This window comes from Heteronotia binoei, chromosome 15 (genome assembly GCF_032191835.1).
Source record: "Heteronotia binoei isolate CCM8104 ecotype False Entrance Well chromosome 15, APGP_CSIRO_Hbin_v1, whole genome shotgun sequence".
Taxonomy (NCBI): Eukaryota; Metazoa; Chordata; class Lepidosauria; order Squamata; family Gekkonidae; genus Heteronotia; species Heteronotia binoei.
In genome coordinates, this window is record NC_083237.1 from 44,842,433 (window position 1) to 44,859,048 (window position 16,616).

At 46.3% G+C, this 16,616-nt stretch overlaps 1 protein-coding gene across 1 annotated transcript; it reads left to right on the forward strand.

The window, feature by feature from the left end:
• Window positions 1-3,209: 3,209 nt before the first annotated feature.
• NTF4 (neurotrophin 4) lies at window positions 3,210-15,035 on the forward strand. Its single transcript, XM_060255469.1, has 2 exons — window positions 3,210-3,463; window positions 14,399-15,035. Exon 2 carries the CDS (start codon window positions 14,420-14,422, stop codon window positions 15,032-15,034), a length of 615 nt encoding a protein of 204 aa, XP_060111452.1. The 5' UTR covers window positions 3,210-3,463; window positions 14,399-14,419; the 3' UTR covers window position 15,035.
• The last annotated feature ends 1,581 nt before the right edge of the window (window positions 15,036-16,616 follow it).

Below are 16,616 nucleotides of genomic sequence, written 5' to 3' on the forward strand. Positions count from 1 at the left end.
CCCTGTTCTAAGCCACAGAACACAAGATCCTAGGGTCCTTTCCCTTATGGACACACACAACAACACAGTACACTCTTCCCATGGAGAACCCAGAGACCTAGTTCCTTGCTTTTCTGTTTTTTTGCTCTTGGAGACCCATAGACTCTTCCTTTTTTCCAGCAAGCTACCTGCTTGATTGGAGAAGTGAAGATGGCCCCCTCTACTGCCAGTCCATTGCACCTCAGACTTTTCTTGTCCCCTCCCCCTTTTATTCTGCCCATTAGGCAACACTATTCTCCTGAAGGCCCAAATCTGGAAGGAGAGGCGATCTCAATGCAAAAAAAATCCTCCCCAGCCTGATTCCGTGCCCCCTTCCTCCGCAGTCTCACCCAGCTCTTCATGGGGAGGGAGATACTTATTTTCCCTGTCTTTCCCCCATCCTATTTCCCCTTCCCCATTTTTTTTTAAAAAGACTGCAGAGTTTTGGTGTAGTGAAATAGGTAGAGGATGGGTTTTAGCTCCACCTAGATTGTCTGGGGAGATGGAAGTAAGGAAAGGGGGATTTTGGAGCAACAACGTCAGTGTCAGTTTCAAAGACGAGAGGATTAGCCGCCCTTCCAACCCCATCCCCCATGTGGCAGTCCTCCCCAGATGCTGCTACATCTGGATCCCATTCCCTTGGCTCCAGTCAGCAGCTGCAGGATCTGCAGGCATCACCTGATGTTTCCCAGCTGCCCCTGGGGTAAAACGAGGAATTACTGAGCAAAGAGGTGTTCCCTAAATCTCTTTGGAAAAGTGTCTGCATGTGTATAAAGGTAGGGATTACCTGCAGTTCTAGGGAGTGCATCAAACGCTACTCCTTCAAGCGTTTTCAGTCTCACTGGGCTGCAATTTCCAGAGAAGGATGAAGTTTTAGATCCCCTTCCAGATCCCTGCCATGTGAGAAATATTATGAGAGCAATACAGGAGATTCAGTTATCCACACCTTCTGCCAGCCTGTCCAGAAGTTAAAGGGGCAGCTTTAAGAAAAGGAAGATCTACAGACAAGAGATAGCCGGTGTAGTGGTTAGGATGGCAGACTGGGTTCTGGAAGACCCAGGTTCAAATCCCCACTCCACAATGCAAGATTGCCAGGTGACCTTGGGCCTGCTCTCTCTCTGGGCCTAATCTCTCACAGGGTTGGTAAGAGGATACAATGGAGGAGAGAAGAATAATATACATCACCCCAGGCTCACTGAAGGAAGAGTGGGTTTTGAAAATGTACTAAATAGATACGTAAGAGAAGTGCCCTGACTTGGATAGTCTAGGCCAGCCTGATCTCGTCAGATTTTGGAAGTAAGTCATCTGTGACTTTGACAGCAAAGAAAGAGAGAGAGAGATGGCCAAAGAGTTCTAGCGGATTTCTTAACTGATAGTTTCAAATATTAAACATATCACTTCTCTGAGTTGATTCTTCCTCTTCCTCAGATATTCACAAAAACTCTTCTCCCTTTTATGGCATTCCCATGTTGTCTTGGTATGCTGTCATGCTCAAGGGTTTGATTGAGGAACGCGTACTAGAGCAGTCTTCCTCATAGGGTGGATCTACACAACCCAGGTTCTGGGCTTTCACCGAGATCTTATTTTGGGATCTGTGATGAGGGCCATTGGCTTAGTTCTGTTTCATTTTATTTATTCATACCCCACTTTTCTTCCCAGTAGGCACCAAAAGCAGCTTACACCTTCTACCCATCTCCATTTTGTCTTAACAACCACACCGTGAGGCTAGTTAGACTGAGAAAGTAACTGGCCCAAGGTCACCCCCACTAGCTTCAATGACAGATTGAGGATTTGAACCTGTAGCTTTTTCTTAGGGATGCCAATTTCCAGGTGGGACCTGGGGATCCCATGGAATTACAGTTCATCTCCAGACTACTGAGATCAGTTCCTCTGACAAAAATGGATGCTCTGGAGCAGTGGCTCCCAACCTTTTTGGCACCAGGGACTGGTTTCATAGAAGACAATTTTTCCATAGGCCGGGGGGGGGGGGGGGGGCAGCGCTGTTTTTTTGCCACCCCAGGCTGCCCCACCCTACCTGCTTCCCATCCCTACCCCCATGGGGGTATTTAAATTGGGCGAAGACTGAGGCTGTTTCTGCTGCCTCCCCACTAGGTGGCAGAAGGCCAATCTGCCTCCCCTTCCCATTTAAAGACCCCCACCGGTCAGCTGACTGGGTGCTGGGTTGGCGGAAGGGGCAGTGGGGTTGCTCTGGCCCGCTCTGAGACTGGCTTCTTGCCTTGGAGTAAGGCCGCACTGCCTCTTTTGTCCACCAGGGTCCTGGGTGGGCAGGGGAGGTGTGGAGCCTCTGCCTTGCTTCATGGCCCGATTGTTAGGAAGCCAGTGGATTGTTGGTGAGGCTGGTTAGGAAGCCAGTGGCTGGTCTGCGGCCCGGTGGCTGGGGACCCTTGCTCTGGAGGATGGACTCTATAGTGCTGTACCACACTGAGGTCTCTGTCCTCCCCCGGCTTCATCCCTAAATTTCCAGCAGTTTCCCAACCTGGATCTGGCAACCCTACAGCTCCCCACCTCCCACCGGTGGCCCAGAGGGACCCGGCAACCCTATGTCTTCAAGATAGTGGAATTTACTTGTGGATCACATTGGTATTTGCACCAGCAAGTTTTTTTAAATAGTTTTTATGGAGTGGGGTTTGGGAAGTCAGTGGCTCTCAAGTGATTGGTATCCAAACAGAAACAGGGGGTCCTGCTTTCTACTATTTACATGTTCCAGAGAAAATAAATTAGATCTCTGAGTGAGCCCTAGGATGCCAGTATAATTTTGTGTTCACATCTGTGGTTCATACTGGACTGCATTACATCTGTATAGGTTTGACTGTGATTCATGTCTGTCCCGGAAAGAGATGTTGTACTGCCAGTATTGGGTTATGGTTAGACTGTTGGGCTTAGGAGTGGGAGCAAGGACCACAGAACCAACTGTTGTCTCTCACTAGAAGTTTTATGTCTGGAGCTCCCACTACTTTGAAGCATCAAACAGAGTGAACGGCAGCAATCAAGGGCTCTTGGGTTCAGTCCACTGAGAGTTTTGATTTCATTTTCCTTCTCCAGATCCCATGACTGACATCAAGCCCTGCACTCAGCTCTACATACCCTGACAGCTTTCCATTTCCTACAGTGCAATCCTTGGTCAACAGTGGGAAACGTGCCATCTGAGAAAGGATCTGTTCTCCTCGCTCATACCAGGGAGAAATGAGAATGCGGCTTGATGTTTGCAGAGACTCTCATGAGTCCAACTATTCAGGCACATGAACCGCAAGCAGGTACCAGTGCCTGGTAGAAACTGGGCAGCAGACAGAAAGCACCAAGAAGACTCCACTCTTCCTAGTCTGGCTTGCATCAGGAAGCATCCAAGCAAGCCTCTAGGCTGCAGGGTCATGAGTGAAGGCCAGGATCTGCTTAGCTGTGGCCAAAGGAAACACTAAAACCACAGGTAACCTCCCACTTCCGATATCTGAAGGGCTAACAGTTTCACTGGGGCATAAGTTTTCATGGCCTAGAACCCACTTTGTCAGATGCATGAATTAGAAACCTCACCCAGCAGAAATATATTTAAAACTGATGCAAAAACCTGAACTCATCACCTAGTACTTGATCCCTTGGAGATGCTGGGGAATGAACCTGGGACCTTGGGCATGCCAAGCCCCCTCCTCAAATTTTGAAGAGTAGGTTAACAGGCAATGGAAAAGCAACAGGTATTTTTGTATTACTCTTTGATACTCAGAAGTGTATGGAATAAACACAGTGACCATTCTTAACTGCTGAAATTGTTGGGAACACAAATTACTTAGTTATAATGAGCAATTGACACCTGCAGAGGCTGAGAGGCATCTGTCCTGCTAACTAGGTTAATACAATGAAGTAATTGATACACTCTTATTCAGCAGTCTCTAGTTGGACCCTCTCTCTCAAACAGAATTGTGACTTTCAGGTTAGCAACACAAATAATGAACTTGTGCAACTCTATTCTGCAGGATGTAGTCATGGCCATTACCTTAGGTGGCTTTAGAAGTGGACAAGTGGGCAACTCACAAGGGCTTGGACGGCATCTCATTTCCCCATCCCCCACCGTTTCCACTTTCTCTTCCCTGAAAGTCCGCATGGACTTTCTCCCCATGGCAGTCTTTAAGAAATTACTGGACAAACGCTTGTCAGGGATGCTCGAGGCTGATCCTGCATTGAGCAGAGGGTTGGACTAGATGGCCCCTTCCAACTCTGTGATTCTGTTATTCATTTCCCACTTTCTTTTCTCCTTCTCACACACCAACCAACCTACCTTTATCTGCCCCTCAGTCTTCAGCTTCCCCTCCCCCCCAGCAGTCTCTACGTGACAAACACACATGAACACAAAGTTGCCTTATACTAAATCAGACCAGCAGTCCATCAACTTCAGTATTGCCTACTCAGACTGGCAACAGTTATCCAGGGTCACACAAGCTAGTACCTGGTCCTTTTATCTGGAGATGCTAGGGACTGAACCTGGGACCTTCTGCATCCTAAGCAAAGCCTCTACAACTGAGCCACAGCCTCTCTTCCTAAACTATAAACAAATTTTGACCCAGTTGCACAGTGTTCCACAGTGGGGAACCTGCAAAGATTTGCAGGGGGCACCTTATTTCCCCCTGTATCCCCTTCCCACACTATTTTCTCTCCTTCCTGCTGGTAACCTCCAAATCCTAGCTTTCCCTAATTTCTTCTTTTCTTTCCACGTACCAACCAACCTATCTTTTAAATCCGCACCCCCCCCCCCAAAAAATTTCATTTACACTCTGACTTCATCCACAGTCAAAGCAGCTTATAACATTCTCCTTTCCTCCATTTTATCTTCACAACAACCCTGTAAAGTAAGTTAGGCTGATAGTACGTAACTGGCCCCAAATCACTCGGCAAGTTTCTATGGTAGGGTGGGGATTCAAACTTGGGTCTCCCACAACCTAGTTTGAAACTCTACCACACTAGTTTTCATGAGGTGGTTGCTACTAAACAGTAGCAAGTGGATAGGACTGGGTAAGTGATGGAGCTTGTGTGGTATAAAGTCACCCAGTGATTGCTGCTGGGACTGGCCCTGTTAAGTCTTCCATCAAAACCCAAAACTGCCATAGAAAGGGCCCTGTCTCCTCTCCCTGCCCTTTTCTGATAGAAACCAAACCTGGAAGGCCAGCAATGCTATTGTGGTTACCTAGCAACTGCCACAGAGGACATCTGTTTCTTAAAGCTGCATGTGCTCCATATATAATTTTTATCTGCCCCAGGTTTTGTTAAAAGATTTCAGATCTTTCTGCAAACCTGGGCTTTCCTCAAGTTCAGAAAAATATCTGGCTCATCTGTCCATTATTCCAATCACCTACTTTATGTATCCACAGACTTGGCCACTGTTGAGAATTAGATATATTGATTAGACACATTCATGGGGGAAAGGCCTACCAATATGAGCTCTGTGGCCTGATCCAGCAGGGCTCTTTGCACATTGGTTCTGCTTTGCAGGGCTGAGCAGATTTCAGGCTTGTATGATCTACTTTTTTGAAGAACAGTTTTCCAGGGTCCACCAACCACAGCTGCTCATAAAACAGCTGCTCAGGGGCAGAAACTGGTGAGTCAAGAGGTGGAACACACAGAGAACACTCACTTCCTCAAGGTGCATAACTACTGCTTGTGCATACAAGTTCCTTACTGCCATGAAGTATCATCAACACATGATAATGGGTCATTGTGGGTCATCCTAAAGCAATGCAAACTTACAACGTTATCACAAGCATAAACCAGCTAAGAGTGCCTGCAGTGCAGATTAATTCAAGCAGATGAACTGCAGACATCAAATATGGATATATAAACATACATATACATGTAGCATATCATTAAGGAGCATAAGCAAGAGGAGACTGTCTAGATGGCATATACTCCATACCATACCATACCATACCAAACCTTTAATGGCATAATAGATTCAGATAAAAATACACAGAATATAAAAATTTAAACATTGGAGATAAAATCAAAATAAAACCGAGCTTACAGATACATTCAAACATGGTCAGAATTAAATTTAAGGATGTCAGCCAGAAATTTTGCCACAGCCTCACTAACCACCCCCTCAGTATCACTCAATAAATAATAACAGGGTGGCAGAATAGACAAATCTGGAGAAAAAGAAAGCTTGCCAAATAAATCTTTACGGAGGTTATGGTAAAAAGAACAATCAAGCAATATATGCTGGATTGAGTCAGGGGTATTCGCTCCACAGGAGCAAAGTCTGTCGGCTAAAGGGACTCGCTGATATCTCCCTTGTAAAACTTTGGAGGGAAACGCGTTTAGTCTGGCCAACATAAATGCCCTGCGATGACTTGGAGTGGTTAGGTCTGATAGATAATTGGGCATTTTGCCACAAAAAGCATAAAGACCTAAGGAAGCTGGAGAGCAAGTATAAGGGAGAGTTGGCCGTAATTTCGTTTCCTCCAATTCCCACAGTCTCAGTTTAATACATCTGAAGATATATGACTCTTCAGAGGTAGAAAAATCATCTACCTCTAACCCCAATTGATTGAGTTTAGACAGAAGCACTGCTGTCCAGGACGAAATATATGGGTCTCTTTTCATACAATCAAGAAGGCTGTTGGGATCTGTTCTAAAATGAATTTTGAGCCAGAATTTAAACACTCATTTTTTTTATACTCATTTTAAAGAGGGAGAAGAAGAGGAACACTGACATTGAGAGTAATGTCAAGAACCATCAGTGAATCCATGGCAGCATAGCAGATAACTCAAGGAAACAAGCCCAGCCACAAATAAGTCATACATACTTCATTATATAATCAAAGAATTTAACCTCTGGAAAACATTTTAGATAACATTACCTATTTTACAAACATGACATATCGAGGGTTAGCAAGATGTGACAAGACCAATTGGTGATTAAGACCTCTCTCTTTTAAGCTTTTTAACAACTGCTTTGAAAATCAGGAAGGGTCATGGGGGAATTAACCCTTTCCTCCTATGCCTCTTCAACAATTTAAATCACCCTTTTGAAACTACTATTAGTTCTTAAAAGAGGGGAGTAGACAGGGACCTGACCCTTTCCCAATAGCAGCTGGTATTCATTGGGACTGAGAGCAATGGGGTCAACGGTAGACAGAGCCAATAATTCTGGTTTTGTCCCCAGCCTCCTCCCTAGCAGTGAAACTGAAAATGACAATGGCAAAAACTTAATTGCAAGTGCCAACATAAAGCTATTTCTTGAAATAACAAGGAACTCCCAATGCAAGAAAGAGATGCTTCCACAATTCCCCCTTTTCTAACTCCCTACTCAATACACTAATCAGATGAATAAGCTTTATGAGAGCTGCAGTTTTCCGTATGATCCACTAGTTCACAGCCTCATTTTTCACACTGCAAAGAGGTTTTTGGCCACAGGTAGAAATCAAAGGCCACCAAGAAAGGATCAACTCCATGCAACCAGCCCAAACTAGACAAAGGTGTGGGTTTCCAGGGAAAAAACCACAATATATTCAGGAGCTCTAGCCCCTTTGTCTTCAGGAATTAAGCATTTTCCAGAAGTTTGTCTAACAAAATGGTGTAATGCTATCTACGGTTGCCAACCTCCAGGTGGTGGCTGGAGTATACCTGGGATTACAGAGATCAGTTCACCTGGAGAAAATGCCTTCCACTGAAGTCCCTCCCTTCTCCAAACCGTGCCTCCTCAGGCTGCACCCCTAAAATCTCCAGGTATTTTTCATCACAGAGTTGGCAACCCTATTGATCAGAAGCCAGGCCTATTATGTTCAGCAGGATTCAATCTCAAGCAAATTTCAAAGGGTAGCCATGTAGGTCTACAGTAGAACACATCACCACCTTGAGACCAACAAAATGTCAGGGTTTAAATTTTTGAGAGCTGCCTGAAGGTTTCTTGGAGTAACAAAATTTATGGTGGGGAGCTCCTTTACCCCTGTTTATAACATGAGTTGACTTCCAGGACCCTTCATTTTCTTCTTGAATTCCCCAGAGCCAGGGGAAAAAGTCAAAAAGGCAATATTGTTTTTTCTCCACACGTACTAAGTTGGTACTGCAGCCAATGCTTCCTCTAAGCTGTGGGGTCTTGTGAGCAAAAATTCTACTTCATGAGCTACTGGCATTAAAGTTATGAATTATGGCATAAAAATTAGTTTGCTCTGAGGCCATTTTTCATGAACTAAGACAAAAATGTGTGAGCCAGAGCCTAAAAAACTGGGCTAGTCACACTAGCTCAGCTTAGAGGGAACACTGATTACAGCAGAGTTTCACTATGAGGTACATACCTGTGAACTGAATCCTCTTGTGCAGGTTCTTCCCTCTGACTAGTAGACAATGGCTGCCTTCCACATCTGAAAATCTAAAAAAGGCAATATTGGTTTTTCTCCACAAATACTAAGCGATAAGCTGGTATTGCAGCCAATGCTTCCTCTAACCTGTGAGCAAAAATTCTACTTAATGAGCTACTGGCATAAAAGGTATAAGCTATGGCATAAATTAGTTTGTTCTGAGGACATTTCTCCTGTGCTAGGACAAAAATGTGTGAGCCAGAGGCTAAAAAACTGTGAGCTAGCTCACATTAACTCAGCTTAGAGGGAACACTGATTACAGCAAAGTTTCACTATGAGGTACATACCTGTGAACTGAATCCTCTTGTGCTGGCTTTTCCCTCTTACTAGCAGAAAATAGCCACCTTCCACATCTGAAAGAGCAAGGCTAAATATTCCTGAGGGGAATGGGCACCTGTAAGAATAACACCCTGGCTTCATTCTGTGGTCTAGGCCTTATTCTGGAAGATGGGTCTGTGAGGAAGCTTTACAGAACCAACAGTTCATTGGTTTTTTGGCAGCCATAACTATTCGCCATCTCAAAAAGTCCCTGATTGGTTGATTTGTTTCCTGCACCTCCCTTTTAATCGGGAAAGAAAAAAAGATTGGCCATCCTGAGCAATCGAGTGATCCATTGCCCAATCACGGAATCAGAGGGAATCATAAGGTCAGCTCCTTCAGGAACAGATGGGCCTGGTTTAAAAGGGAAGAAAACCCCTCAGTTTGCATCCAATTAAATAAAAACAAGGCAGTCTTTTCTGGGACTGGCTGGGGAGGACATTGAGCCAGGTTGGACTGGTCTGGTCTTAGCCTGTTAGTTAATGGGGCTCTGTCCCATTTGCCCTAATGGGCCAGCCTCCATTTGCCCATACACTTATATTTCTTTTACACAGAAAACTGCTGCTTTAGAGGAACAATGCAAATTGTTAACAAGACATGAAAAGCAAGGGCTAACCGTGCAAGACAGCAACTCTTCTTCTAGCTTCAAAGCCGTAGCATGGGCTAATAATTAGTTTAAACACAAACATAAGATATGCTAATTATGCTTCCCTTGCATCCCATCTGTGTCAAGGCTGTGTGGCTAATCTCAAGGACAATCAGTGATTCCATGGGGGGGGGGGTGTACAAAACATGTGCAGAACAGAGAACTTATGAAAGTGAGCCAAGCCACAGACTACAGACCAAGTCATGCATATGCTGTCGTGCAGAGACCTCCTCTTTCATAAAGCATATATATAACAGCACACATAAGGCACACAAAACCAACACCCCTGCCCTGGGCAGCCAAGATATACACAGAAAGGGCATATTACAACTAATTTGCTCTCTCACACTCCTCTCTTTCTCTCTCTCACTTAAAGGAACAAAACACAAGTCTCTTATACAAAAGGCACATACAGCCATACACACACAAAAACCCAAGAATCTGAACAGTGATGAACCTGTTGCAAAGCCTCTTTATCCCAGTCTGGTATAGCAGTACTAGGATCTGGAGTGCTGGTTTCAAATCCCCACACTGTCACAAAAACTTACTGGGTGATCTTGGGCCAGTCAGTCTCAGCCTAGCCTACCTCGGAGCAGTTGTTGAGAGGATAAAATGGAGATAGAATGATTTGGTAATGCACTTTAGTTCCCCACTGGGGAGAAAAGCAGGGTATAAATTTTTCAACAAATAGTCATGCAGTCTGCCAGTTCTTTCAATCTATGCCACCTTTCAGCAAAAAAAATTCCGAAAGCTGCATGCAGTATACACACGCACACATTCTCTCCCCCCCCCCCAATCAATTAAATCATCATCTAGATGGAAATTATATTTTCTGTAGACTCTGACCCAGTGATGCACCAGTCCCTCTCCCCCAAAGCTGATGTTTTATAAGTGGCTCTAATTGGCAGATCCCAGTTAAAAAATAAAGTGGATCACACACTTCTGAGAGCCAGTTTGGTGTAGTGGTTAAGGGCGCGGACTCAATCTGGGATAGGGTTGCCAAGTCCAATCCAAGAAATATCTGGGGACTTTGGGGGTGGAGCCAGAAGACATGAGGGGTGGGGCCAAGATCGAGGCTGTGACAAGCATAATTGAACTTCAAAGCGAGTTCTGGCCATCACATTTAAAGGGACGGCACATCTTTTCAATTCCTTCCTTCCATAGGAAATAATGAAGGATAGGGGCACCTTCTTTTGGGGCTCATAGAATTGGACTCCCTGGTCCAATCTTTTTGAAACTTAGGGGGTATTTTGGGAAGAGGCACTAGATGCTATACTGAAAATTTCGTGCATCTACCGCAAGAAACAGCCCTCCCAGAGCTCCAGATACCCGTGGGTCAATTCTCCATGATTTTCTATGGGAATAAATCTCCATAGGGAATAATAGAGTTCCCAGCAGAAATTTCCCAGCAGAAATTTCTGACAACCCTGAAACGGGGGGAGGGCCTCCAAACCGGGGGATCCCCTGCCCCCACCTGGGGATTGGCAACCCTAATCTGGGAGAACCAGGTTTGATTCCCCACTCCTCCACTTGCAGCTGCTGGAATGGCCTTGGGTCAGCCATAGCTATCACAGAGCTTGTCCTTGAAAGGGCAGCTTCTGAGAGAGCCTCTCAGCCCCACCTACCTCCCAGGGAGTTTGTTGGGGAGGAAGATAAAGGAGATTGTGAGCTGCTCTGAGAATCTTGAGTGGAGGGTGAAATATAAATCCAATATCTTCTTTTCCGGACCTGGATCCACCTCAGATTGAGAATTTTTCCCCCTGCCCCTATCTTCATCAGTCAGACGAGAATAATTCCACTGTGCACCAAACCAGGTTCAGTTAGAAGCATTACTATTTTCAGCTTCTATTGATGAGGCCTATTGTAATGTGAGTTTAGCCAGCTCTTAAGTAAGCAAGAAGGCAGAAAAACAGGCACCTGTCCATCTTACTTGGATTTGACAGCTCAGCTTCACACATTACAGAGTACACAGGTTGGGTCTGGAGTCCCCACCATTTATCAGACGTCCACCAACCCAACTCATTTCACATGCAGTATCAGGGAACTACCATTCCCAAAGACTATGGGGCCAGACTTGGCTCATGAGTGTGGTACAAAAGGAGAAGGGGGTTCATCTTCCCTCTCATGCCATTTTCCCCATGGGGAAGGCAACTGTTTGGTCTGCCCTTCTACCCCTTTGCCAAACTCATGAGCTCTATCTGGAGCTGCAGCGAGTCAGATCACAGGAACCCTGACCCAGTTTGTCTCACAGGTATGATCTAGTTGACCTCTCAGGAAATAAACTGAAAGCCCTGGAGCCTGTCCGCACACACACACACACTCCAGAACTGGTAAGGTACGTTTCCAATAATGTATTCCAGCCAGCAGCCTCCCTGCTGCACTTGGGGTCAGTGGAAGTTTCCGAACAATGTTCAAAGGAGCCCCAAACACAGTGTGCTGCTGTAATCTAATCTGGGTGTGATTGGAGAACCGATAGCCGTAGACAGATCTTGATTTTCCTGGAAAAGGTGCAGCTGGCAAAGTTGGCTAAAGGCGGGGCATATCACAGATGAGACCCAAGATTTCATCTGGAAACACAGGCCGAATTGTACCTCCAGGAAGCAAACTTACTCTGTCAAGGAAAAGGTAACTGTTTTTAGAAGGCACTGATGTGAGGGCCGATTTCAACATTGCAAAGCTCACAAGTTCAGTCCAGGTGTTCTTCCCTCTGTCCTTGAGTATAACAATTGCATGTGAGTTCCTCAATTCCTCTGTGCGTAGTGGCTGATTCAGACCATGGTTCCTGAAGAAGGGACGTCAGACTTCTCCTCTCTCTACCATTTTCCTGACCTGAAACAATTTGTCCTGTTGGGAAACCCACTAGTTTTCATGTTGGTTTCCCTCATCGGCCAAATAGTGCTCCCCGGACTATTGCAGGGGTTCCCAGCCTTTTTGAACCTGAGGGCACCTTTAGAATTCTGATGCAGCAGGATGGGCACAGCCACAAGTAGCTGTTGTGGGAGGTGGAGGCAGACACAAAAGGGCTGCTTTAGTCAAGATCCTTGTACTGTGTGGGCAACTGCTGCCAAAATAACACCTTAAAAATTCATATAGCTGATCAGACCTCCAGTAAACAGAAACCTTGCTGGGCAAAACCCTCACCTGGACCTGCCCACTTTCTAAAAACGTGGCGGGCACCAGAAAAGTGTTGGCAGGCGTAATGGCACCCATGGGCAGCATGTTGAGGGCCTCTGGTGGGGGACACTGATTCCCCTTCTGACATGCATGCTGCAGTCACTGCATGCAGGGAGATTTTGGAACTGTTACAAAGGCCATAGGGCTGAGAGTCTTGGGATCACAGACACAAACCTACTCTGTATTGAGAAGATCAGCCCCCCACAATTAGCAATCAGTGGGATGTCAATCTGGACAGAGTCTCACCCATAAACAAACCGCCACCACTGCTTGATACCTCAAAAACTATGCCACCAGTACTGTCACCTTAAGAACCAGCAAGATGCCACCGTCTATGATGTGTATAGCAGCCTGACCCTGTGGAAGCTAGGGAAAGAAAGGAGGTATCATCCCCAAAGAAAAGTGTGTTTTTTTATATATGAAAGGAGGGGGGAAGAATGCTGTACTGATTAGGCAGGAGTGTTCTCCAGTCCACCAAAACCCATTCTGGGCAAAACTCTATAGTCTGAGGCTGGTTTTACCAAAGAGTTTCCCTCAAAAACCAGAGTGTTGCCTCCCAATGTGCCTATGTCACTTCCAGTGATACGAGGACACTGCATGAGGACATTGCATGAGACATTCCAGCTCCTGAAATGTCCTGCCCCACTGTCATCTTTGAGGGAACTGGCAACCCTAACCACAATCCAGTTGATAGTCAGCAGATGTTATTTCCACCATTACATTAGAAATGGGGTCCCCTACCCTGTTGAGTCTAAGCAGTTTTTTTTTTGGATTCCTGAAGAGCGGGCACAAGCACAAAATGGCTGCCATGTGGCCAATCACGAAATGTTGGGCAGGCAGTTACAAGCCAAACATCTTCCTATCCCTGCTTTTGACAGAGAGATACAGACACAGAAATGATGCCTCTTGGGCTCTACTCAACCACTTCCTCCAGTGAGGTGAAGAAAAGCCAGAACTGGCTCTTTGCTTTCAGGAACAATTGTTTTGGGGAATAAGGATGTGGGTGCCAGGAGCAGTGTTCCCTCTAGACTAAGTTAGTGTGAGCTAGCTCACAGTTTTTTAGCTTCTGGCTCACTCGTTTTTGTCTTAGCTCAGGAAAAATGGCCCCAGAACAAACTAATGTATGCAGTAGCTGACAACCGTAATGCTAGTAGCTCATGAAGTAGAATTTTTGCTCGCAAGACACCACAGCTTAGAGGGAGTATTGGCCAGGAGACAGACTGGCAGGCGCCATGTTGGGGATCGCTGTGGTAAAGGTAGGTTTCAGCTCTGCCTGACAGACTGAGGTCACTGCTTACTCATCATCATATCGGAACTATATTAATGCAGTCTTACTTAGCATAGTTTACTGTGAACAACTGGAGATGGGTGTGCTGTACTTCTCTGCATTCTGGGTCAACCCTCATTGGCTAGCTAGGGATGTGGAAAGCTAGGGATATTGTTGCTGAGGACAGAGCTTCTATTTTAGTATTCTAGTCTATCACAGGAACATTTCCATAATTCTAAGCATTGTGAAGGTTGACCTTGGACTGACAACTTTGACAGTTTCCTTGGATGGAGCCCCAGAGATAGGGAATAATGAAGGGGGAAAGATAAATATGGGAGGAAAGTTAATCGAAGAAATAGCCACCTCAGAAAGTGACCCATAAAGCTGTACATGTGCCATAGAGCACTTTTCAGTTCCTCTCCTGCCTCCAGCATGAACATAGGAAAAACCAAAAAGCAATTTCCAATGCATTTGTTTGTTTTCTGCCACTGATTGAAAGCCTCACAAGAAGGTTGATTTATACAATCTCATTTCAGCCTTCCTGAATGTATGAGTGGCTTTGTCCTGTCGCTTTACACTTCCCTAGACATGTTTCTTTTTCTTCTCGTCCAGGTCTCCGCCGCACAGGGAGTGATGCTTATTCTGTTCCATGTCATGATCACCCCACTGCTCTGTGTCACCTGCACTGCACCCCTTCCCAATAACAGTGCCCTCCCCAACACTACTGAGGCCCTCTGGGCTGAGACCCCTCTTGGGGACTGGGACCTCTTCTCTCCCCGCGTCACGCTTTCTAACCACCAGCCGATTGACCCCCCGTTGCTTTTTCTCATGGAAGACTCTGGCACCCACCCGGGGCAGGCTGCTAACAGGACACTGAAGTTGAAACGGTCACTGGAGGGGACCATACGGCGAGGGGAGATGTCAGTGTGCGACAGCGTCAACGTCTGGGTGACAGACAAACGGACGGCGGTGGACATTCGTGGCAAAACTGTGACGGTGCTTTCAGAGGTCCAGACGCTGACGGGGCCGCTCAAGCAATATTTCTTTGAGACCAAGTGTAACCCTGCGGGGGGCACGGTGAGCGGCTGTCGTGGCGTGGATCGACGCCACTGGATCTCTGAGTGCAAGGCTAAACAGTCATATGTGAGGGCGCTCACTATGGATTCCGACAAGATTGTGGCCTGGCGCTGGATCCGAATCGACACCTCCTGTGTCTGCACTCTGCTCACTCGCACTGGCCGGACGTAGGGAAGTGGGGGAAAGGGGTGTTGTCCATGTTTTCTCATTGGCACAGCAGTGGATGGTGTTCAGCTATGGATTGGCATAGTCCCTAAGCCCAACATCATCTCTAAATGGCCAAGGGGACATGCACGGCATTCCCACTGTCCAGGAAGATGGGGGTGCAGTCCCTGCTCATAGACAGGTTCCCATGTGTTGGCTCACAGGTCCTCCAGCCAAGGTTGGATTCCACAGTATCACTATACCTGTAGAGCACAGCCCATTGGCTGACTGCCTTCATCCCAAGATTGGAGAAGTGAATGTTCTGCACTGCTGGAAAGTGACCCTGGAAGATTTGTTGGACCAGATGGGGAAAGGGGAAAAAAAATCTATTTGGGAGAATGCCACAAAGATAAACAGAATTCTTGAGTGACTAATGATCAAATGGGCACTTGTGGTCGCTTCATGTGACCAGGGCATTGTTGACTTGGAGGGAACTCTTGGTTTAGACCACCTTTTCCTGCAAAACCTTCCTTTTTGGCCTTGGACTGCACGGTGGACTTCAGTGCATCTGTCTGTAGGTATGGGCTGTTCCATCTGCTGTTTTCTGAACTCTGAACCCCTTGGTAAATCTTTCTGTCGCTACCTATCCACCAAGGTTCCCCTGTATGTGATAGAAAGTTCTGGGGCATATTGTTGAGTGCAAATGACCTGCCAGCCATGCCTGCTAAGCCCCACAATTGCCATAGGCACCATTGCTACATAGTGTGCCCCTACAGCATAGCCACCATTCCCTTTTGGCTGTGGTTTGGAGGGAAGCCCAGGGGTCTGGGAAACTGATCTACTGTTACCAATATTGCCATTCTGGAACTCCTGATGCCTTCCAAAGGAATCCCAGAGTTCTGGGAACCCCATTTAGAAAACCACTGTGCTCGATCTGAGTTACCTCTGGAATCCCATCCCACCCCCTCGCTTTCTTCCCCTCTCTTCATATTTATTACCTCCCCTTCCCTGCCCTCCGGCTGTGTCTGAACCCACGCTGCCATTTTAATTGTTAACTTATTTGTGTACCTCACTCTTTGCAAGAAATAATTTCTCGGGAAAGAAACATGGTGGGGGGAGGATGAAAAGAATGAGAAGCATGCCTGCTACTTCACACGGGGTGTCTTGAACGATGCACACGCTTTGGCGAATGTGGCAGATGGAGTGCCTTGGGAATGAAAGTCATGCTACCACAAGCTCGCTAATGTCTCCCCGTCCCAACAAGTTGCATTCTGCATACATGGAGAAATATCACCATCATCCTACGGCTCTGTGATAAGCCCACCAACCCACCCCGCCTCACTAAATGACAGAGAGAAAGACCCCCAGCCTGCCTCTCTGCCTGGAATTCAAAAAGGGAAAATGTCCATGACTGACACCCAATGGGAAGAAGTGAAATTGCAAGACCCTTTCTTGAAAGGGGCTGCCGTTTCAGAGTGATGCTACAGGCCAAACTACACTATAGGATGCTGTTAAAGTCTGCACATAGTGCAAGGGAGGCCTTCTCTTGAGCCTCTCAGTGGGGAATTACTTGCATAACTTTGGAACTGCAAGTGGAGTTGTCAACCTG